Source organism: Thermobia domestica, chromosome 17, assembly GCF_964235325.1.
Source record: "Thermobia domestica chromosome 17, izTheDome1.hap1.1, whole genome shotgun sequence".
Classification (NCBI taxonomy): domain Eukaryota; kingdom Metazoa; phylum Arthropoda; class Insecta; order Zygentoma; family Lepismatidae; genus Thermobia; species Thermobia domestica.
The window spans coordinates 136753007-136779033 of record NC_137470.1 but is presented as its reverse complement, the minus strand read 5'-3'; the positions used below and the strand labels follow the sequence as shown (position 1 = coordinate 136779033).

At 36.7% G+C, this 26027-nt stretch overlaps 1 protein-coding gene across 1 annotated transcript in view; it reads right to left on the bottom strand.

Moving 5' to 3' along the window:
• LanA (laminin subunit alpha) overlaps window positions 1–26027 on the bottom strand; it is a 402631-nt gene that overhangs the window by 364558 nt on the left and 12046 nt on the right. Inside the window, exon 2 of the mRNA XM_081744326.1 lies at window positions 15843–15989. Within this exon, the coding sequence (XP_081600452.1) occupies window positions 15843–15989 (147 nt within the window). The remainder of the gene's footprint in view (window positions 1–15842; window positions 15990–26027) is intronic.

Here is a 26027-nt window from a genome sequence, read left to right as displayed (position 1 = left end):
ACGTGTTCCTTATGCTAATGAGACAGTCAATGGTTATTTATTTACCAACCTGTTCAGCAACTTTACTACAATTATTTTCTCACTCACTACGTACGCCCGTCTTTCAATTTGTTGAGAGGTCCTAATTATGAATTATTTATCCAAAGAAATTCACATTTTGCCGTAGATCAAGAATATGAAGCTAAGGTAAACTTGTAGATAGCTTCACACAACAGCGATGACGACAGCCCTTCCCGCTGGTCTAGTAGCTAGCGCGTGTGTTTTGGTGCACATAATCCTGGATTCGATTCCCGGTGGGAGAGCAGAATGAATTTAATTTCATAATCATTCATTTTCATTAATCATCCGACTCTTTTAGCGTACAAAGCGTATTCGAGGGACATAAAACTTTAAAAATAATAATAATTTCACAGCCATATCAACTAGAAGTAGAAAATAAGTTATTTACATCTGTTTGCTACGATTGTACTGTAGTCCTCTCCGTTAGTATAATGGTTAGTTCGCGCACCTTTGATGGAGTGGTTCCTGGTTTGATTAGCGGTAAGAAAGCATTCATCGCATTACGATGGTTTGGAATCCACGTTAAATTGCAGGTCCATGTCCCATATAGCCTCGGCTCTGATAAAAGACACTGAACTTAAATAAACAATGATTGTACTCTGCTTTGTTACGGTGATAGATTTAGATGATAATAATATATTTTAAGTTTCAGTGGCGCATCTAGCCCGGGCCGGGGCCCCAGACACCCCAGTTTTTAAGTGACAAAATTAATTTAAGCTATTCATTCATTCTCATTATCACCATCTCCTTTAGTCTACTCGGCTGGACGTAAAACTCAAAGATTTCATTTTCATTTAATTTACAAGTTCATAACTTCGGCACAAATTTGAATTTGACTTAGCCCCCTATACACACCTGTAAAGAATTTTTTCTCTTTCCAGTGATATACTTTAGAAGTGGGTGGAAAACAGTGGCGGCTTTGGCAGGTAGGCCGGATAGGCACGGCCCTACCCCAAAATTTTGAAAAACATATAAACGCTAAAAGATACAACACAGAGTAAATATATTTTCCACTATTTATATTAATGGTAGGTAATTATTTAACAAATAGCATCAACTACTACTGTAAAGGTAATTTCCTACTGTCATTAATCAATCAAATGTGTGTATGTATCCGTAAACGAGGGAGCGGGCGCACGCAAAATTAAAATCCTAAAGCCGCCCCTTGTGGAAAATGAAGTTTTGTGGCTTAACATCCTCTGCGCAAGCAACCGAGAATTACGTAGGCTATTAAGCTGTGGGGGATCAGGGAACATGATTGCTTCGTCTTTCGTCTCTATTTGTTCACAAAGTTGTCATCCCCAATCAACTCTAGTTTTCAGTGTCTTCCCATAATACTAGCTTATTCGTTACTTACACACAAAATACATGATCTTGAAGTACTACATCTATAACTACTGGTTGCAATAGATAAATAAGATCAAAGAGAACCTGTTCTTTGGAATCCATATTTAAAAAAAAAACGTTACTCGCTATTCCTTATTTCTTTTGTTTTATGGCGATAGAGATTGAATATTGTTAATGTGAACCAATTCCGGATTGAATACATGGTTAAGGGAGGAAATTCCGGATTACCAGTTTTATACTATAGTGATAAAGACTGAAACTGGAAATAGTTAATTTGAACCACTTCCGGTTTGAATAGAAGTTTAATGGGCAAAGTCAATCCAATTCTTCGAAAGTTGAATCAATTAAAAAAGAACGTAATGATTACCATTTTTACTCTATGGAAATTAGTATTGAAACCGGAAGTAGTGGGAATTAGTATTGAAACCGGAAGTAGTAATAAATTTTAACAGCTTCCAGCCTGCTAGAGTATTTAGAGTTGTGATGGTATGTTCTCTTAAGACTCTGTATAGTCTGCAGAAAACCGTTCGCCGCTATCAAATACCAGTTTGTTCTGTGACGATATACCTTGAAATTGGAAATGGTTCGAATACAGCTTTAGTGTAGAAGATATATTTTTGGAACGCTGCATCAATTGTAGAAAATCGCATCTCGATATTTCTTGCCATTTTTGAAAACTAACAGTTTACTCAGTATCATGTGCTTATTCCGTAAAAAATACGAAAACTCGATTTAGGGGTCATTCAAAAATTTTATGGCCCTTATCCAAAAAAATTCAATGTATTTCATTCAATCAAACATTTTGTGTACGCCTCATATTTTGAGAACTACATATAGCGTAGCCAAACCAAAATTAACAACTTACTCAATATGATGTGCTTATTCCGTAAAAAATATTAAAAAAAACTCGTTTTAGGGGCCGTTCAAAATTTTGTGGCCCGTGATCCAAAACAATCAATATATTTCATTCAATCAAACATTTTCTTGTACGGGGGGTCGCGGTGGCTCAGTGGTAGAGCGTGCTTAGGGTCCCTGGTTCGATCCCAGCTTACACTGTGTGGACTTTGTGGTCGACAAACACCGTGCACGTGGGTTTTCTCGGGGTTCTCCCGTTTCCTCCCACTTTCTTCGTTCCACCATTTCATTTATTTCTCATCATACCGTCTCCTTTAGCCTAACCGGCATAATCATGGGACGTAAAACTTAAAGATTTCATTTCATTTTTTTTTCTTGTACGCCCCATATTTTGAGAACTACATATAGTGTAGCCAGACCAAAACTAACAATTTACTCAGCATGATGTGCTTATTCCGTAAAAAAAAAAAAAAAAAAAAAAAAAATCGATTTTGCAGGCATCGGAGCGTCTAATGGCATTGAAATTAGCTACTTTGTAGACCAAATGAATCAGAAAAGGAAACTTCGTAGACTAAATAAATCAAAAAAGGAGACTTTGTAGACCAACCCGCCTCTGATAAGGAACTTCACAAATCAACTTGCAGTCATAAGTTAGAAAATGTAACATTTTTTATAGTGAATTACCCCTACCAAGATGCCGGTTAAGATCAGAAATAAAAAAAAAATATCTATTTTTCAGTCTTCACAAATGATTAAAGACATTTTTAATTTTCGAGCATATATAAAGACAACTCAGGTGTAAAGACTTCCAACAGAATAAAGCTTTTATTTCTGGTTCTGGATGGAGATTGGCTTCTTTTTTTTCTTCAAAGATACAATAACATTATAATGATTTGACATCTCAGGAACATTATATATATATATATATATATATAAACCTTTGCACTTGGATAAATTTCAGTTCTTCTTTGACTGTGTATTAAAGAATGATGTAATTAGAGCATTTCTCTTCTTTTCAACACTTTCCTGAAGAGCTTGAATGTTCTTGTGCTCTTTGCGTTCTTCTTCTTTCAATGACATGACACCTTTCAACATTCCTTGCGCGATTTGTGCCTCCTTCAGGTCCCCCTTTTTAAGAGCCTTCCGAAGTCTATCTGTGGCTTCACAAAGCAGAGAATTTGCAGATTCTTTGGTCGCACTATACTTCCGCTTCCTTTCAATTTCTTCTATGTTCTTCTTAGCACTTCTTGCATTTTCCAGTTTTTGTTCTTCTGCTTTTTTTCAACTTCCCTTTCTCTTCTCTAAGTGTGGCACTTCTTTCCTAGGCCAGTCGCTGTTCCTCCAGAAACTGTTATGAGCATTTTGACCCAAGGTAATCATCTTTTTAGAAATTGGAATCAAGATGCGGCTTGTTGTCATAAAACTTTAAGGCATCTTTCACAATCAAAATGCTGTTTAAGGTTCTACAAGACATTAAAGTCTTTTCCTCTTTCAGAGCATTTTTTGATACTGAAAATCTCCTTTTAATATATTCATTACCATGGGACAAGGAGAGTGCAGCTTTTATTACTTTACTTACTAGAGGAAATTTTGGTGAACCATCCGCCTTCTTAAGTCCCATAAAAAGAGCTCAGTAACTGTCAATACGCGAAGAACTGTCCCAGTAACTGTCAGCAGGTTCATGCTCAAGCTGCAGACATTTCCATTCGTCAACAAGTTGATCATCTGGCACTGCTACAGATAGTGCTCTTGCTACAGTTCTAATGTATCTGCAGCTACTTTGCGATTTTCTAGCACCAGGATTGAGAAATGCTAGTGCTCGTTTAATGTGAGCAGAATTACAGTCATTGTATTTTGCACCAAATGTTTACTACCTGAAATATAATTTGCTTGTACACTCTTCAAGAACTGTTGAGCATTCTCTTCTGGTAGTTTAGTTAGTTCTTTTTTTGTTTCCTCTGAAATAACAATTTGTTTTAAAGACAGTAAATTATCGGATTCAAACAACCTACAATTGTTCCAATCATATGACGCTGACTTCACTTCATTAACAGCAGCACATTTAGACACTCTGCTTGTCTAATAACTCTGCATGTAAAATATGAACCAGTGGAAATTCACTCTGAAAACGATGTGTAAATTTCTCACATAACTTGGCAGAAGACAATGTAAAGTGCAACTTAGCTAACATCCTAGGCTTCTTGAGTAGATCTACAATTTTCCTCACAGACTGCTTGTCCAAAACAACACTTTTCTTTGTAGATGGAATATACGGGTACTTCAAGAAGTACCGTCGCACACCAGTCCACTGTTCAAGAAATCTTTCACATATTTATTACCTTGTATTTATGTCATTTTCTATTCATCATCATTATTATTTTCTTATTATCATAATTATTTAATTGCTGACATTTTCTAGTACACTGGCCACAATCCAAACAATATGACCAAGTAAGGATAAAAAAGAGACTTAGTAGACTAATGTTTCAAAAATAGCAACAGATAGAGACATTGGACAAAAAAAGATACTTTTAGATGAAAAAGAGACTCGCTCCGATGCCTGGTTTTGAGGCCGTTCAAAAATTTTGTGGCCCCTGATCCAAAAAATTTAATATATTTCATTCAATCAAACATTTTCTTGTACGCTCCATATTTTGAGAACTACATATAGTGTAGCCAAACCAAAATTAACAATTTACTCAGCATGATGTCCTTATTCTCTAAAAAAAATGAAAACTCGATTTTGGGGCCGTTCAAAAATTTTGTGGCCCTTGATCCAAAAAATTCAATATACTTCATCCAATCAAACACTTTCTTGTATGCCCCATATTTTGAGAACTACATATAGTGTAGCCAAACCCAAACTATCACTTAACTCAGTATGATGTGTTTATTCCTTAAAAAATACGAAAACTCGATTTAGGGGCCATTCAAATATTTAGTGGCCCTTATCCAAAAAAAAGAAAAATATATATTTCATTCAATCAAACATTTTCTTGTATGCCCCATATTTCGAGAACTACACATAGTGTAGCCAAACCAAAACTATTACTTAACTCAATATGATGTGCTAGTTCCGTAAAAAAATAATTATACTTGATTTAGGGATCGTTCTAAACTTTTGTAGACCCCGATCCAAAAATTAATTATTAGCCAAGATCGCAATCTTTTGATGCATTTTTTTTTATCATTCCTACAATTCTTGTTTTTCTATGAAAATTAGCTTTGAAACCGAAAGTATTAGTAAATTTCTGCCACTTCCCGTTATGGTAGGTTGTGCGGATTGTGATGGTATGTTCTCTTGAGACCTGAATCGTTTGGAGAAAGCCACTTGTCGCTATCTATTACTATTTTTGTTCTATGGCGTTAAGTGTTGAAATCGGAAATGACTAATTTGAACTACTTCCTGTTTGATCCAAGACTTACGAGGAAGGTCCATAAACCGTGAGAGTTGAATGTTGATGAAAGATTCCGATAGATTCTGATGAAAAGCTTCTGATAGATTTGACTTCAGTATTGTAAACCAAAGTAGAGCATCTATATGCAGGAGTACTTCCAGTGCATGATCGCCATATTGAATCGCAGTCAAATACGATAAATGGCAAGGGGGTCATGTAGGGTATCAAATAGCACTGGAATTTACTTCTGAATCCATTCCCGCAACCAAAGTTTACATATCTGTTTTCACTTCAGAGTTAAGAGCTCTCTCACTCACAGGAACATGTAAAAACTGAGCAAGTAAAATTTGTGTTATGAAATGCGGTCGTGCGAGCACTTGCAGGATTTTAACTAATGCAGTAGTTAATGCAGTACAATAGCCACTATACCAATCAGATCTTGAGACTAGTGAGAGAAATCGTTAATTAAATTGAAATGCTTGTAGTGAAAAATGGAATAGCAGCACTGTAACAAATTATACCTATTTCAAAGTGCGCTATAACGTTATATGTGAGTCTGTGTGTGTTGCGATTATGCATAGCATTTAAATGTGTAATAGAAGTTAGGTGCAACGGTACATATGACTTTACAAGAATATGTCTTGAAGTTATTAGAAAATTAATAGGAAATTAATAGAAAATTAATAGAAAAATTATATAAACTGGTTTCACATAAGCAAATATTATCCTACTAACTATTTCTCTTCAGTTGTGATAATGGGGATCCAAAACGAAGTGATTAGCACACAGCATCATGGAGCAGTGCAAACATTTAACAAATGCACTTTCGTCACAATCTTCATGACCACAGACACTATTTTCTACTAGTCTCCAGAACATTTCCCACCCAACACAAGTACATACTGATCATGTGTAAAGAATGTTCCTCGAGGTACATTGGAATGTACATGATAGGTACGTGAATAGAGCAATCATGTGAAATACACATGTAAGGAATAAGGTTACTTCCGCCCAAAAGTACGTGCATGACACATACCGAGGAATGTATCTATTATGTGTATATCACGTACCGTGTATGTACTTGACACATTTACTTGGCATTGGCATGTGCCAGGAATGTACTAGGCATGTCAGTAATGTTCCTTAGGGCAGTGCTATGCAACTGGGGGTGCGAGTACTTAAATACTAAAACCTTAACGCTTCATTTTTACGTTCGAATTTAGAAGCTTGTACTTTTAAAAAAAGCCAAGCAACTAACTCTGAAAATATATGCCCTCCTCCGGCATCTGTGTGGCAATTAAACTATCTATTAAAATACTACAGTAACATTTACGAGCGACCGAGCTCTAACCTATAATCTTAGCATTCACACCTTTGATTTACGGTTATTTGTGATTTCACGTTTATAACAAAGACAAATATTTTTAAAAGAGTGTAGTTTAAATAAATTACTGAAATAAATATTTTTCACAAAGTTTATCCTTTTAAATTATTGTTCAAAGGCCTTTGCCTTTAGTAAGCCTTCTCCGAAATACATGCAAATGAATTGTGCTGCCATCTTTGGAGCTCTTTTAAAATACACATATATGTTTCTCGACAATGAGATCTCAGAAACTACAGGCTCTAGAAAGATGACGTTTTCACTGATCGATTGCAAATTTCATGTAGATTGTCCAGTTCTAATTGAATATTTCAAAAACATGGGCACTATTTCTTTAGTACATTTTTACGGGTACATTGGAAGTGTTGAACTTTCAAAAAAAATAAAATAAAACATCACATCCTAATCATTACACATTCCAACACCACACTGTTGTATATAGCGGTTGTATATGTCTCCGGCATTTGTTTCATAGCCAAATAATAATGGAAAAGGAATGGATAACCATTTCTCCAGTCTAAGATGAACTTTTTTGGGGAGTGTTTTTCCCAATAAGCACCATATATAACTGACAATATATTAATTTTGTATGTAATGTATTTGCTTATTACATACTGCATGCAAGAAGAAAAAAAACACTGCAGAAAATTGCAAAATGACACACACAATATATTACAATGTGGCTAAACTCAGAAAGTGGCTATAGAAGTGAAAAGCATATGGCTAAAAAGCCACTATTGGCTCTTTGGAAATTATGTGACTAACGACGTTCTCAAAATGGCCAGATCTCGTCACAAAGTGGCTAAATTGGCAACCCTAGTCGCAATACGAAGCAACTTACGCACAACCATGCCATGGTACATGGGATATGTGCCATTCACATTCCTCACATTCCAGTGAAGCATGTACAAGTACCTTTCAAGTGTCAGAAATTCCTCGAAAGGCACGTACCTAGCGACACGTGCTATGCATATGAAATGTACATTTTTCAAGTACCAGGTACGTAAATGGTACATATGGAACTTAAATGGCACGTTCCTAGAATGTACCTGGTTGGGTGGGTTGTAAATGAATCAACTATTACTCCTGTTTACATACCCACATTTCTGACATGGATATGCAAACATGTCCTTTAGGACTGGCGCACAAAATTGATGATACACAACAGAATGCATTTTCATTATGAACATTCTGCCATATAACTTGTACACCGAACAAATGAACACCTGCTACAATTAGTTATTTATCACAGTTTTGATATGAAAACTAGTCTTGCCCTTATTATAAGCAAGTGTTTCATCGTTAAAGGTGGAAAGATGCAGATATTTAATTATTTAATATTGAAGGAAAAAGCAAGAAAGAGGCTTGTTTTATGGATTGCAACTTGGTATTGAATCTTGTAATAATCTTTATTGCCATCTATTCTTAGCAGGTGTGTATGCATTCTCTTATCACTAATAGCAGAACAGACACAAGAAAAGTGAATTCTAAGTTTCCAGGTGTATCTTCTTGTAAGAATTGGCTGTGAACTGATAATTTAAATCACCTTCATTGTTCAATTCGGCAGCAATAAATTAATTGTATATAGACAAACTGGCAATAAATACATTAAAGTATATTAATTTCGTAATATACACGGTAAATTATAGGTTGTCAAGTATGAGTATTGGAAAATAATGCAATATTCTGCAACAATGATCGTCTTTGCGTAAGGTTTCAAGATTGGAGAAGAAAATGTAACACACTATAATGGACCACGTAAAATTGCCTAAAATAAATTTTTGGTTTGATACAGTTCAACGTTCCACACTTACGCCTGCTACGCTAAAGGAGACGTGGACCTACTGATTATATTGGAATCCGATCCATTTTGGTCGTTCAACTAATATGCACCAGTTTATATCATTTTTCTAATATATATCTGAACAATCCCTTTAGTATTCTCTGCTCGTCAGTACTATTAGGCATGTGTTTCATCGACCAGCAGTCTATTCCATCGCACTTTGAAATAGGTATAACTTGTAGCATGCTGCTATTCCATTTTTCTTTACAGGCATTTCAATTTAATTAACGATTTCTCTTACTAGTCTCAAGATCTGATTGGTATAGTGGCTATTGTACTGCATTAACTACTGCATTAGTAAAAATCCTGCAAATGCTCGCACGACCGTGTTTCATAACACAAGTCTAACTAACACAGTTTTTTTATATGTTCCTGTGGGTAAGATAGCTCTTACCCACCCAACACAAGTACATACTGATCATGTGTAAAGAATGTTCCTCGAGGTACATTGGAATGTACATGATAGGTACGTGAATAGAGCAATCATGTGAAATACACATGTAAGGAATAAGGTTACTTCCGCCCAAAAGTACGTGCATGACACATACCGAGGAATGTATCTATTATGTGTATATCACGTACCGTGTATGTACTTGACACATTTACTTGGCATTGGCATGTGCCAGGAATGTACTAGGCATGTCAGTAATGTTCCTTAGGGCAGTGCTATGCAACTGGGGGTGCGAGTACTTAAATACTAAAACCTTAACGCTTCATTTTTACGTTCGAATTTAGAAGCTTGTACTTTTAAAAAAAGCCAAGCAACTAACTCTGAAAATATATGCCCTCCTCCGGCATCTGTGTGGCAATTTAACTACCTATTAAAATACTACAGTAACATTTACGAGCGACCGAGCTCTAACCTATAATCTTAGCATTCAAACCTTTGATTTACGGTTATTTGTGATTTCACGTTTATAACAAAGACAAATATTTTTAAAAGAGTGTAGTTTAAATAAATTACTGAAATACCTGTAAATATTTTTCACAAAGTTTATCCTTTTAAATTATTGTTCAAAGGCCTTTGCCTTTAGTAAGCCTTCTCCGAAATACATGCAAATGAATTGTGCTGCCATCTTTGGAGCTCTTTTAAAATACACATATATGTTTCTCGACAATGAGATCTCAGAAACTACAGGCTCTAGAAAGATGACGTTTTCACTGATCGATTGCAAATTTCATGTAGATTGTCCAGTTCTAATTGAATATTTAAAAAACATGGGCACTATTTCTTTAGTACATTTTTACGGGTACATTGGAAGTGTTGAAATTTCAAAAAAATAAAATAAAACATCACATCCTAATCATTACACATTCCAACACCACACTGTTGTATATAGCGGTTGTATATGTCTCCGGCATTTGTTTCATAGCCAAATAATAATGGAAAAGGAAGGATAACCATTTCTCCAGTCTAAGATGAACTTTTTTGGGGAGTGTTTTTCCCAATAAGCACCATATATAGAACTGACAATATATTAATTTTGTATGTAATGTATTTGCTTATTACATACTGCATGCAAGAAGAAAGAAAACACTGGTCGTACATGAATTAGAAACTCCAACCGGAAGTAGGCTCAAATCTTGCAAACGGTGCGAGATATTCAGAAAAATAATCGAAAAATCCCCCTTTATGATACCCCTTGGCTATTTTTAAATCAATACGTCTTTAACTTGTGTCTGTAAAGAGACATGTACAGATGTTGTAAGGAATGATAAGGCGATATATGCTCATATGCGAATAATGCGCTGTGTAGAGAGCGCAGGTTCAGCTAGTTTCTTGCAAAAATTCTTCAATCGAAGATTTATAATCGCCACTGATTTTCAATTTTGTCGATATTATCTTCAAATTCCACAGAAGGTGAAAGAAGAAGCTAAATCAGTAAAAGATGTTTCACCGGTTTCAAGCTTATTGCCACTGAAAAGCGACATTTCCTGAAGGATGTCTATATTATCAGGCTGAATTTCTTTAAGGAGTTAGTTTATACTTAAACTTACGTCTTCCCGAAAATTTTATTTAACGTCTAGTTTTAACGTACAGGTTTTGAACTAATTCTCTGCTGTGTAACGTCACAATATAACCATCAATGCTAATTTTATGAGGACAATTCTGACAGTGGGGTTTAGAATGTTACAACCTAGAGAACGCATCAAACGTCAGAAAATTGCAAAATGACACACACAATATATTACAATGTGGCTAAACTCAGAAAGTGGCTATAGAAGTGAAAAGCATATGGCTAAAAAGCCACTATTGGCTCTTTGGAAATTATGTGACTAACGACGTTCTCAAAATGGCCAGATCTCGTCACAAAGTGGCTAAATTGGCAACCCTAGTCGCAATACGAAGCAACTTACGCACAACCATGCCATGGTACATGGGGTATGTGCCATTCACATTCCTCACATTCCAGTGAAGCATGTACAAGTACCTTTCAAGTGTCAGAAATTCCTCGAAAGGCACGTACCTAGCGACACGTGCTATGCATATGAAATGTACATTTTTCAAGTACCAGGTACGTAAACGGTACATATGGAACTTAAATGGCACGTTCCTAGAATGTACCTGGTTGGGTGGGTAACTCTGAAGTGAAAATAGATATGTAAACTTTGTTTACAGAAATGGATTCAGGAGTATATTCCAGTGCTATTTGATACCCTATATGACCTTCTTGCCATTTATCATATTTGACTGCGATTCAATATGGCGCCTTTCAAGATGGCGATCACGCACTGGAAGTACTCCTGCATATAGATGCTATACCTTGGTTTACAACACTGAAGTCAGATCTATCAAAATCTTTTTCATTTTTGTGCCAAAATGGTATTCTTGGACATTGCTTACTGGATTTCAAGATGGCGACGGAGTAGCAGCTCAACGAAGCATTTGGGCATCGAGTGACTATCACTACGTTACTTAGCAACTTGAACTGAATCTTGTCACAAATTTTCATCAAAATTCAACTCTCACGGTTTATGGACCTTCCTCGTTAGCGAAAAAGATGAAACCTATTGTTGGAACAAAGAACCGCATGTCGATATCTCTTACCGTTTTTGCTCTGTGAAAATCAGTACTGAAACCAGAAATAATATTCAATTCACATCACTTTCATACTTTGCAGAGTTTTCGAGGTAGTCATGGGACGTTACCTTGAGACGCTGAATCGTTTGCAAAAATCAGCTTCTCATTATCTGTTACCGTTTCCGTTCTAGGGCGATAAACGTTGAAACCAGAAATGACTAATTTGAAGGATTTTCTATTTGAATAGAGAATTAAAGGAGGAGATGGAACCCATTCTTGGGATGCTGACTCAACTGCAGAATACCGCATTTCGATATCGCCTACCGTTTTTGGTTTGGTACCTGTCGATAGACATGCGGATGGACGGAGAAAGTTGTTGTATAAGACTTCCGACATTTATGCATAGCACAGTTTGGAAGTCTAATAGTATTCCACGAAGAGACTGAACTAGTGGATTCCTAAAGTTCAACAGAAATTACGGTATGTTCGTCGCGAATATTTCAAAGCCTATAGCAGCAACTAATGAAGAAACTTTAACTGAGTAACCAATCTAACAGGATCATATCCAGGTTTGAAAAAGTACTGACTAAAAGACGAGTAAAATATCCTAAAAATATTGCAACTCCTCAAAAGCGAGAATTTCGTTGATGATGAGTGGTTCAGCTGTCGTTGAACTACTTCCTCGGTATGTTGCATATATAGCACAAGATGGACAGGAGGAGGCACCATTGGGTGCTGGTATAACACTCTGCGTCAGGGTGGTTTGCAGTGGAAATATTTACGGACTGTTTTCAGACTTTTATTCTTCCAAGATTAAAGCAACTCCCAGGGAAAAAGGTTCTTATTGGGTTCTTATATTTCGTCTAATCTAATTAATGCTGTTTTCAAATAGTGCACAGAAAATGATGTTTGTGTTGTATGTTTACCTGCAAGTATTACTTATCCGGTCCAGTCACTCAACGTGATACTATTTTGCACAATGAAAGTGGCATGGACGAATATTCTGGGAAGTACAAAGAAAGTGAGACTGATCTGAGAAAGGAACATTTTCCGCGACTTTTGAAAAAGTTGTTTGATCACTTGATAAACACAATTTATAATTTCAAGTCTGGGTTACGGAGGTGTATTTACACTACGGAAGAGCGTAACTTTACACTTGAAGTAATATTTTTCTCACTTTTTGTAAGGTAAACATTGTACCGGTGAAAAGTATCCTCTCCCTATGAGTATGCTTTGCACCACTTTATATTCTATTTGCATCACTTAACATTCCTAGGTTGCAATTAGACTAAAATTGTACGAAAATAAACTTATGTACCATTGACTAAATAAAAATAACAAAACTGGAAATTAACTATCAATACGATTCTTGCCTCTCACAAAAAAAGAAATGCGTAAAAAGTGGTGCAAAGTAACCCATTTTACGATATATCGGTGTGGTTATGGGCAAATAGCAGACATCCCATACATATACTCGCAATAAACTGATAGTAATCCAAGATTGCTCATTTAATTACAGGAACATTGAAATGATACACCGACCAGCCAAAACATTACGACCGCGTACCTAATATCTGGTACCTACCTTTGGTTCGCAGAACAGCAGCAATACGGTTTGACAAGGAAACAGTGAGGCCTTGGTAGGAGGCTGAAGACATGGCGCACCACATTTGCACTCACAAGTCACTTAATTCCTGTAAATTTTAGGAGAGTAACAAGGAGCTCGGGTCTGAAGTTCAATGACATCCCAAATGTGTCCAATTGGGTTACGATTGGGTTAGTTTGGGAGCCATTGCAGCAATTGAAATTCACTACTGTGCTCCTCGAATCACTGCGCTACAACGTTTGTCTTGTGACAAGGAACGTTGTCTTGCTGAAAGATGTCATTCCTAGCTGGAAGTATGGCTGACATGATTGAGTGTACGTAATCAGCAGGGATGATGATAGCTAGGAGCTATCATGGTGCCCTCCATGTGCACTATCGCGGCCATGGATGGCCATATGAAAGATTTCCAAGTCATAAGTCATCAAAGGCCCGTCGCCATCCTACTGTGCAAGTCTTGAGCACCTGTTACAATGGAAAATGACGGATTCTGACCCGGCCATCAATGTGATACAGCAGTATCGTAATTCATCGAATTATACAGCGTTGTGCCACTGCTCACTGGTACAGTGACAATGGGAACGCGCTCTTTCCAGTCTTAATCGACGATATCGTGTGGTTAACATTGGTACGTGTGGGACCTCGGCTGCGGAGGCTCGTATCTACCAGTGTATAGTGAACTGTGTGCCTCGTCCACCGTTAAAATCTGCTGTTAATATTGCCCCAGTTTGGCCACAGTCTGTTCTACCAACCTCGACACACACTACCACATGCGAGATCTGTAGTGAGGTGTGGCAGCCTCATGCCTTGTCGTTTGGTGCTAGTTTCACCGAAGACACTAACCACGGCAGCTCGTGACCTCCCGACAAGTCGCGCAGTTTCCGAAATGCTCGTTCCCAGTCATCTGGCCTTACAATCTGAACCCTACCAAACTATGATATATCGCCGACCTTCCTATTTTACGCACAAACACCACACTGATGGATAGAGTGAGTATCCTGTCACTGACTGATAAGCGGTTCTGATATCTCCAGTGATTCTTACGGCAGCCCAATGACTTGATTCAAAAAGTATCGAGTAGTAGTAATGATTTTCCTGGTCAGGGTATATGAAAATCAAAAGGTTTTGAAAGCAGCTTCAAGTGTCGAGGATAAAGAATTACTAATAAAATTTCTCCAAAGCATCCTTTTTGCGAAAATTAGGCCGAATGGGAATTTCCGCTCTGCTAAAAGATAAAATTAGATGAAGGACGGTCATTAGCCAGAACGCGAAGAAACCGCTTCATCGACCCTTAACAATCTATCTGTCTACTGAAAATAGAACTGATATATTTCATCACTTTCGTTTAGAAAATTGAACCCCTATACTTCGGAAGTCTACCGTAGTTTCAGTGTGAAACGAGACTGACTTTTTTTGTGTTATGCTGTTATACAATTAAACAATGATGTTATGGAAAAATATATTTCTAGAAATTCGTTGTAACATTAATGAAATATCTCAGAATGTCATTACTGAAATATACGTTGATCAAACAAGGATACTTTGATAAGTAGGACGATAAGTGATGTCTAATAGCGTGAGCCATAAATATCTTATGTTATGTAAGGTAATGAGCCGAAATACCAATAAATAGATAAATAAATAATAAATAAATAAATAAAAATAAATCCTAGTCGCCTAGTTTGCATCGACCATTGACTGAGCACCACAAAATTCAATTTCTTGAAAACGTGTTCCAACTCAAAGGGGTCAAAAATTTAAAATTATGGATAAAAATGACCGTGTGAATTCGGGGGTTTCCGCCACTGCCGCTCAATGTGCATAACTTTAAGTACTATCCAATAATGAGAGTCCTATTCAAATAAGAGAAAGCAAAAAACTGAGGCCCAATCCACCTTTTAGATCAGGCATCATTTAATGTAATGACGCAAAACAAAACAACGGGTCGCCTAATTTGCAGTGAGTTATCAATTTCACACCTAAAAGTCGGTCAAGATCAAACATTGAAATTAAAAGATGAAACGGAACGTATGTTTCGGATAACCCTCCCCTTCGGTTGGAGAGCGATATATGTATAGAAAATGTATTAACCCCGCATGTAATGAGTAAAAAATTATCAAAGTACAAAAGGCCTCATTTTCAGTGGGCTATCGACTGAGTATCAATCACAAATTTGTCTACTCACCCATAAATAAATTTTAAGATTTGCTAGGATCAATTACGCTAACCTTCAATGTTTGTTTCAATTGTATTCAATGTTAAGCTAGAACGTTTTCAAATGCATTTGTCTTATTCTAGCCATGCAATAACATGATCAAAGTAGCAGCACTTACCTGTCCCAAGTCGATGGTGAGATTCACTTCGTTGTATTTTGTGCCTCTGGACAATGGAGGACTCTGCCACCATCTTTCTGTGCCATCAATAGCGTTTTCTGGTGGATGAGATTTATCCGGCCGTTCATTGTCGCAGTAGTCACAAACCTGGAAACAAAATGTTGTGTCATAGTAGCGACAAACAATACAAACTATAAGTATAGAGACATCAATGCGACTTTCATGCATAGACGGTAGATTGAGGAAATTTACCACAGAAATCTTACAATAAAATCATAACCGTTTGGTCTTCAGCACGGATATATTCTCAAACTCAAAATAATAGTAACAATATTGTAATATATTCTTCACAGTGTCTTCTTATATGTAAAGTTTCTTTCGTTAGAAAGCACTCGCGGAATATCAGTTCTTCGCACGGGGAGAATGTATCATTTTGGTCATAAAGGAGTAAATTTGGATTTAAACGGCATCGGAAGTGTCACTGTTCATCTCAGTGACCCCGAAAACTACGGCTTCGACACTAATATTGGTAATTTTCGATCATTTTAAAATACTCCTCTTCTCTCCTCTCCTAAGATGCACCGTCAAAGTGAAATAAAAACCATCCCAGGTCCGAACCTCATCTACAGTATGTTGAAAATTTGATCGAGATCGGTCGTGTGGTTCAAGAGTTATTAAGTCACAAACTTAATAACTTTCATTTTTATGTATTTTTATATACATCCCCCTCCCCTTCCCCTAAGTTGCACCGTCAAAGTGAAATGATAAAAAAACATTCCAGACCCGAACATCATCTATGTTGAAAATTTTATCGAGATCGATGGGGTAGTTTAAGAGATGCGAAGTCACAAAGACAGTCACTTTCATGTAGTCTACATATATAATGCATAGAGAGGTTATTTTAGGGGGGCGAGGTGGCTCAGTGGTAGAGCGTTCAACTCCGGTGCTTGGGGTCCCTGGTTCGATTCCAGCTCGCGCAGTGTGGACTTTGTGGTGGACAAACACCGTGCTCGTGGGTTTTCTCGGGGTTCTCACGTTTTCTACCACTTTCTTCATTCCACCATTTCACTCATCTCTCATCATCATCGTCTCCTTTAGCCTAACCGGCATAACCGTGGAACGTATTTGGTCTAGGAATTAATTCGTGCGGTTGGTACGCACACATTGAAGCTGTAGTACAAACACAAAATACATAAATACCTTAAGAAAAATATTGTCCATCGCTAGCCACCACTTTCGCCCATCTGTCAGGCAATGTACGGATTCCGTGGCGAAAGAAGTCCTCATCCTTGGAAGCGATCCAGTCAGAGACCCATGTTTCGATATCTTCTGAAGAAGTAAACCGCTGTCCAATCAAATCGTTGTTCATGCAATCGAACAAGTAGTAGTCCGAAGGAGCAACGTCTGGTGAATACGGCGGGTGGGGTAAAACTTCCCATCCGACATTTTCTAAATAGGTTTTGACCGGTTTTGCGACATGTGGGCGAGCGTTATCATGTTGAACAATAAGTTTATCATGTCTGTTCTCCCATTCTGGTCGTGTTCTGGCCAGAGCTTGCTTCAAACGCATTAATTGTCGTCGATAACGTTCTCCATTCATAGTTTCACCCGGTTGCAGCAGCTCATAGTACACCACACCTTTCATATCCCACCATATGCACAGCATAACCTTTGCACAGTGAATATCTCGTTTTGTTTGTGATGGACCTGGTTCACCTGGTTTCACCCAGGCCTTTTTTCGTTTAGGGTTCTCGTAATGGATCCACTTCTCATCACCCGTAATAATTCGATGCAGAAACCCCTTTCTGCTCTGTCGTTGAAGCAGCAATTCGCAAATGGTTTTTCGTCTTTCAACGTCTCTGTCTTTCAATTCATGTGGAACCCAATGTGACATCTTTTGAATCATTCCCATGGCTTTCAAGCGTTTGGAGACTGTTGTTTGATCAACGCCTAATGCTGCTGCAAGTTGTTCCTGCGTTTGACACGAATCCTGCTCGAGCAATGCTGTCAATTCTTCGTCTTGAAATTTTTTTGGCTGTCCAGCTCGCTCTTGGTCTGCCAAGCCGAAATCACCACTTCTAAACCGTGCAAACCACTTCTGACACGTTCGCTCAGCTAGAGCATGGACACCATACACTTCCACCAAAATACGATGACTTTCAGTCGCACTTTTCTGCATGTTAAAGTAATGCAGCAGGACACCCCGCAAAAACACTTTATCAGGCACAAATTGCGCCATGTTCACTTAACTACAAACTGGTGTTGTTGACGCTTTAATCCACTGCCCTATACTACGATACGCGATGACAGGGGTTTGCAACACATGTGTGGATACACGGAACTGTGGGACGCTCCGTTCGTTGCGCCATCTCTTGTCCACCCGCACGAATTAATTCCTAGACCAAATAAAACTTAAAAAAAGAAGAAGGTTATTTTAGGAATACAAAAAAGCGCCCCTATGCAAAAAAAAAAATGTTTGTGGTCCTCCGTTTTCCTCTCCCCAAGAAGTTAAAGCAGGCATCGTCACTGTCGTTAAAACAATTATCACTTTATGCAAGAGAAATTTTGCAGGTGTTATCTGGCTGACTTTTTAAATGCTTGAGGACCTTCATTCTCTTTCAGTTATCAACTAAAGTTCAAGTAAGTGTGGATTAGCTTACTTAATCAATCTAATACCAAGACTAATCAATCAAATAACATTTAACTTGATCAATCTAATACCAAAAGGAAAATGAGACTACAAATATATTTGTTCTTCATTTTCCGTTCCATTAAAATTGACTTCGCTATTCTTTTTATAGCTTTTGGCTGCAAACAGCAGTTCAAACATATACTGTTACTGCTGTCTTTTAAGCCCCATACATTAGCATTGTCAGAGAAAGAACATTCACTTCAAACCAAAATAAACAAATATAAATTCAATGTGAGAGCACGATTGACTTTATGAAATGATACTATTAATAAATTAATAAATTACTACGACTATTAATAAATTACTATTAATAAATTAATAAATTACTACGACTATTAATAAATTACTATTAATAAATTAATAAATTACTATTAATAAATTAATAAAGTACTACGACTATTAATAAATTACTATTAATAAATTAATAAATTAATGAAACAACAAAGTTATTATTTATTAGTCTAGGTGAACGAAGCACTTACACGTCTGCTTGTATTTCTTCGTAAGCTTATTTGTCCCAAACTACTTCAGATGAAAAACCTAAATAATGTAGATTCATAGTTCTCACAGTACAGATTATTGTTAAGCAATATGATTATGGTTGTTCACGTCTTCAGGAAATTGTGGCTCTAATACATTTCCACACATTACATTAGATTTTGATTTCTGTTGATTTTGAGTTTAATGTCCCTTTCAGCAGCGAGGCTATATGAGACGGAACATGCTGATTAACGTGGAATCCGAACCACATGAGCTCTCGTCGGGAATCGAACCCGTGTTTCCCATGCCGAAGGAGCTCTGCAAAAATATATAAAGTACAACTTTCAAGTATCTAGGATCAACATTAGCAGGCAAAACTCATATTAAAGAAGAGATTAGTACCGACTGAATGTAAGATATTCGTGTTAATATTCAGCTAAAAATCTTCTGTCTCGTGAATTCTGTCGAGGAATTTGAAGCTTAATATATATAAAACGATAATGATGCCTGTTGTCCTGTATTGTTGTGAAATATGCTCGCTTACTCTCTCTGAGAAAAGAACGTAGACTGAAAGTATTTGACAACAAAATCTTAAGACAAATATTCGGACCAAAGAGGAACGGGAATTGGGAGTGGTGGAATCTTCAGAAATAGCAAATTTATACCGTTTACCAAACATTGTTAGGGTTATCAAATCTAGGAGGCTCAGGTGGGCAGGTCATACAGCCAGAATGGAAGAAAGTAGAAACGCTTTCAAAGTTCTTACTGGAAATTCAATCGGAAAACGACCATTAGGAAGACCTAGACGCAGATGGGGGACAATATTAAAATGGATCTCGCAGAAATAGGAGTACAAAGTAGAAACTGGATCCAGTTGGCTAAGGATAGAAGTCAATGGAGAGCTTTTGTGAACGCGGCATTTAACCCCGAGGATCCATAAGTCGTAGTTAGTTTATATAAATGATAATAATAGTCAAGTAAACGGCACTTCAGGAAACGGAGCACTACAGTAAATTACAACGAAGACGCAAAATTATTCAAGGTGTAGTGATGTGATCGAATACCCTCTGTTTAGTCTTAGTCATTGGAGTATACTTTCTGCTGCAAGGAGTATAGTACTCTTTTTCATTTACATTCGTTTATTTGCATTAATCAGGTCAAAATGAAAATGAAATGAAATCTTGAGTGTTACGTTCCACGGTTATATCATGTAGGCTAAAGAAGATGGCGATGATGAGAAATGAATGAAATGGCGGAATGAAGAAAGTGGGAGGAAACGGGAGAACCCCGAGAAAACCCACGCACACGGTGTTCGTCCACCACAAAGTTCAATTGGCTTGAACGGGAATCAAACTGGGGACCCCACGCACCAGAGGTGAACGCTCTACCACTGAGCTACCGCGGCCCCGTTAATCAAGTTATGACTTCAGTGATAAACTGACTATATCACTTTCTTTTCTATTCTCGTCTTAGACGCTGTTCAAATATATCGATCATGAAAAAAAATCAGTATTTTCTGACTACTCTACGATCACAAGAGAGACAGGCGGAGAAAAAAATGCAGATATTACGTCAGCTCTCTCTACCCAAGTTCGAGTTGTTTTGATAAGTGGATATTAGTAAGAAAGCTTCGTTTAGTTGTGATGATCGTATTTCCACCCTACTCACCACAATTTTCTTAATTCCTTCCAGTACATCGGATGCGATTTTCTCTGTTCCTTCTATGTAGAGCTTCCTCGTCGCTAAGCGGTTAGCGTATGTGCATTTGGCGTGCGGGACCATCGTTCGATTCCCGGCGGGATATCATGTGGTTCGGATTCTATTTTAATCTGTAGGTGAACGTCTCATATAGCCTCGCTGCTAAAAGGGGCGCTAAACTAACAATCAAACCAATCTTTGTACCTTATACCCTTTTATATTATTACTGCAGTAATTTATCTAAGTCGCATCAAGAAAATGCATAAAATGCTTTCAGAGTATAAAAGAGTATAATAGGATCGTAACCTTCACATTAGAATTATGTTTTACACTGTTCATTTAAAAAGTGCCTTCTCTATTGTCATGTATGCCTGTTATACCAATCATGAATGTTCACAAAATGCATAAAATGCTTTCAGAGTATAAAAGAGTATAGTAGGATCGTAACCTTCACATTAGAATTATGTTTTACACTGTTCATTTAAAAAGTGCCTTCTCTATTGTCATGTATGCCTGTTATACCAATCATGAATGTTCACAAAACAGCATTTGTCCTGTGAAAATTGTAGTACTATAGTATTAGCAAGGTGTAGTTAGCGACGGCAATGATTTTTAGTTTCCTTTACCGTACAGTATGTCAGTTTCCTTGAAATATTGTTAAAATGGCAATGATAACGTCTCTCTAGACCCCACGGTACGGGGCGAGCAGAGCCAGTATTGGCCGCCAGTGTTGTTTCTTGAAACCACTACACTGGCATGAACTGCGTTCAGGACTACATACATCTTTCTTCGAAAACTAGAAGTCCCCTTTCTTCGAAAAATACTGAACACTATGCAACATGTAGCGCAGTGGAGTAGCGTAGGTTATCTAACTTGAAGAACTTCTGAGATACTCTCCAGAGATGGAGTGGGTCAGCGGGTCGTGGGTCAACAGGAAGTGACTCACTGTGTACCACTCTGAACCACCGACCCACCCTGACCCACTCTGCTCACTCATTGTGGACAGCATCTGAACACTGGTGAATTTGTCTACGTTTTACTTTCTAGGACTCCATTTTTTTATTTGTTTCTACTTATGTACATGAGATGAGCATATCTAAGTGAGAAAAGAACTTCGGGCACTTTTGGACATTGTAATTGCAAATATAGTAATAGGACTTAGTGCTTGACTTTTGAGACACAGTCAAATTTTACACTGTTTTTTTTTTTTTTTTTTTTTACGTTGGCCTACTTTATTTTAATTTCAGACTTTCAAATTTCATCCTATTTTGCATTGAAAGTATCTGTAATTCAACAAGGAAATAATTATATATGATAACTAAACGTAATATGGCACATGACAAACACTTTACAATTTTATATCGTAAAGGTCAGAGATTGGAATAGAGCAGTGCTATTCAACCGGGGGTACGCGAAGATATTTCTGGGGGTACATAATCTAAAATAAGAATATTTCCAATATTTTTTGAATTATCATAATTGGAGAATTCTTTTCTTTCTAATGGTCTCTCTGCGTTAACATCAATAAAAACAAAACACAGAAATTGCTTGAATCCAGAATCAGCTGATTCTCGCACTCTCGAAGATTCGACCAAGAATCGGGGAGTTGGCGACCCGGAAACAAGTTCAGTCATCTTATTAATAGGTTAGTTCTAAAGTTATTTTTAGTTTTTGAATTTTTAACATTGTCCTCGGTGTGCGAATTATCAGGAAGGATGAAGGGAAAATCACCCTCAGTAGAATTGGATGTCTCCCATATGTTTTGAAATTTCCCATGTTAATTTTTTCGGATGTGCACTTTATCCCCCTGTAAATAGTCTTTTGATTGGCACAGTGATTCTCCTTTTGGTGGGGCTCTGTTTGTCCCCCCTTTTTAATCAACAGAACATCTGTATTAAGTTTAATAACTTCATTTCGATTTAATTTCTTTTAAAGAACTTCAGGGGTACACAATTGGATGACGAACTGTGGTTAGGGGTACGCGAGAAAAAAAGGTTGAATAGTACTGGAATAGAGCGGTGCTTGAGCGATGGACCGTAGAAATTCAAACTCCGATTAGCATTAGTGATAATTACACAGCCTTGTTTCATTAGAAGTGTAAACTCTTTAAGCAGGGGAGAAGAGGGCGTGAATCATTGGTCTGAGTTCATGACGATGGGTTTGGTGGGTGGTGGGTCACAATGGGTTGTAGGTCAGTGGGTCAAGTTCTCATTAACACAGCCATCTCTGCTCTTAATTTCTGAACCTCCAAAAGACGTGACCCCCACAACCCACCCTCGAGTTGAAAATAAATGGAAACGTCTTAGATTTAGTTTATTAGATATGGTGAATATGTATTTGTGTTAAAAATTCGTGGTTCTAAGTGACTTTTTTATGCGAAAATCTGGTGAAAGAGAGACATATACGTTCTTTTATATACTGCATTAGTATAGATTAAGCTAAATAGAATGAGTTTCAAAATAATTCGTGGGAATGCAGTTTTTGTGTCATAATAACAGCCATTTTATCATCAAGTAACACATTGAACCTACAATCTCCTAAGTCGCATACAAATAGCCTTGAATGTTGTATAACGATTCTGGAGGACAAACAACGCTTCGATGTTCCTCTGAGTAAAGCGTCTCATCTGTCTCCTAGCGAAGTGTCGGCTTTGATGATCTTCAAGTCCTTCCGCTCCTAGCACCAGCTGCGAAAGCGTCACACAGCTACAAAGCTCCCTTTGTTTATTGTATTGTAGCTTTTTCTTCCACTGTCTGGTAAGAAACGGTTCTGGATACGAAATACTTTCCCAAACGCTTCTTCAGTAATGCAGGTTGTAGAGCACTTTTGTAACACTGAAATTCAACAGTGTACACAGGGTAAAAAGGAAAAACATAATATAGAGAAGAAAAAAAAGATAATTTAGAATTTGGTACCCTTAGTTAAACCATTGCATTTCTTAAGAAGTTTGATTGACCAAAACTCTTTTACAGAACATTAAGCCTTGTCAACTAACTAACTCTTACAATGGAATACGGAGGTTCAACAGCGCGTTCACAAAAACTCTCCATTGACATCTGTGCTTAGCCAACTGGACCCAGTTTCTACTTTGTATTTCTATTTCTGCGAGATCTATCTTAATATTGTACTTCCATCTGCACCTAAGTCTTCCTAATGATCGTTTTCCGATTGGATTTCTAGTTAAGACTTTGAAAGCGTTTCTACTTTCTTCCATTCTAGCTACAGTACCAAATTTCACAGAAGTAAATCCCCACGCTGAGCGGGTTTGCATATCCAGGCTCCTAACTATGAAAATATTTACGATCACTCCAACTCCAATCATTTCACAGATTCAACCTGTTGTATAAAAGTTATTAGGACATAAAATTGAATGTAATTTATACGAAAAACCCTTTTATGCATTGCAAGATCTGTAACGTCCAAATATTCACCACAAACTTATAGTTGTATCGACATAAACAAAACAAAAAAGTGTGGAGCAGGAAACCACTTTACAACACAAAAGTCAAAAGAGGTCACTGAAGACATACGAACTGGTCGAGCGGTTTGGGTGACTAGTCTGTCAATCAGAAGTTTATGTGTTCAAACCCTGTAGAAAATATTCGTTTTGTTTTTTTCTTAAAAGTGTGTTCCTATTTTCATCAGAGGACTGAGAACATTTCTTTGAATAAATCTTTGGAAACTACTTTTCTCTCAAATTCGATTAGAAGCGAACATTATATGAATTGCTAATCTAAAATCCACAGCTGAGAACAAAATATTAAGTATGTTCAATATGTCATTATTATCATTTGATTTGTAATTAAAAAGTAATTATAAGCATTGACGATTTCAGAAGATTCTCCCCGGTAATGGTCAAGATATGAATGAGAAAAAACTGATAAAACATTATTAGTCTACTTTGAGCATGATCGAAAATAACTTATGGCCACGAAGGGGAAATTTATGTCGACAGGGTCTCAAATTCTCCGACGGGTCATGACCTGAAATTATCATTGTTTGAAAGGTTTCCTTAACAAATAGAATATTATATTTATTTCTCCTTCTACGTTTTGAAATGGAAAAATCATAATTTTAAATAGAATTATAATACGATAAGCATAAAGATTTATACAACTAATGAAGTAAATATCCTTGTATAAGTTATCGATTTCTATTCGGATTAAAACTCGAATATTCGTTTGCATCACACTTTAAAGTAAATCCTCTCTATATATAGTTCCTACTGGAAAGCATGTTTAACTCCAATTACTTAATCAATATTTTTAATAATATATTTTTATTGTAATACTCTTACTATTCAATGTTGTATGCACTTAATTTCCCAAAGCAAAACCTCACAAATGTATAATTGACTAGTAAATATTATCAAATAAATTATCATTTAGTTTACGTAAACATTGCATCGCCTGATTTGAAACTTCGTATTTTAAATAATAATAATAATAATAATAATAATAATAATAATAATAATAATAATAATAATAATAATAATAATAATAATAATAATAGTAATAATAATAATAATAATAATAATAATAATAATAATAATAATAATAATAATAATAATAATAGTAGTAGTAGTAGTAGTAGTAGTAGTAGTAGTAATAAAATCATAGCCATATCTTTATCAGAATTTCAGGCTTAGTCAATAAATGAATTCAACATAGTCTCTATTCGAAGCTCTATTTAATCGAATCAGATAGAAATACGAAGAGGAACTTCGAGAACAGATAAAAGAAAAATGTTACTTTGGTGGGTTTGGATGTAACTTTTAAGAGTTAGTTTGTTTTTTTTTTTTTTTTTTTTTTGCAAATTACAGACAAATGCTTTGGACACTTTTTTCTTTTCTTTAAGTTAACTGATTCACCGAACGTATCTGACATATGAGTAACTTGTCTCTATTTACTACTCGGTTATACACGTTTTACAATCTTTTCCATTAACCTTGAACGACAAGAACACGAACACAAAAACATCCACATAGGTATGACAGTTAAAATTCCTAACCTTCCCCACGGGGAATCGAACCCGGGACCACATACACCTGAGGCACACGTGCTAGCCACTAGACCAGCGGGAAGAGCAAATAAAATGTATTTTGTAGTGTCTGAAGTTTATAGCTATTTCACCCTGTTGTAGTATGTTTATTGATTTTTTAATGTTTACCGTATTCGTTACTTTGAGGAATGATATATATTATTGATATAGGTTTTATTACATATTCGGCCATAAATATTATATAAATTATCAGAATTATTCATGATCTTCCATGGAAATTCACTGGTGCATGCGCAGTAGACAGACAGTGTAAT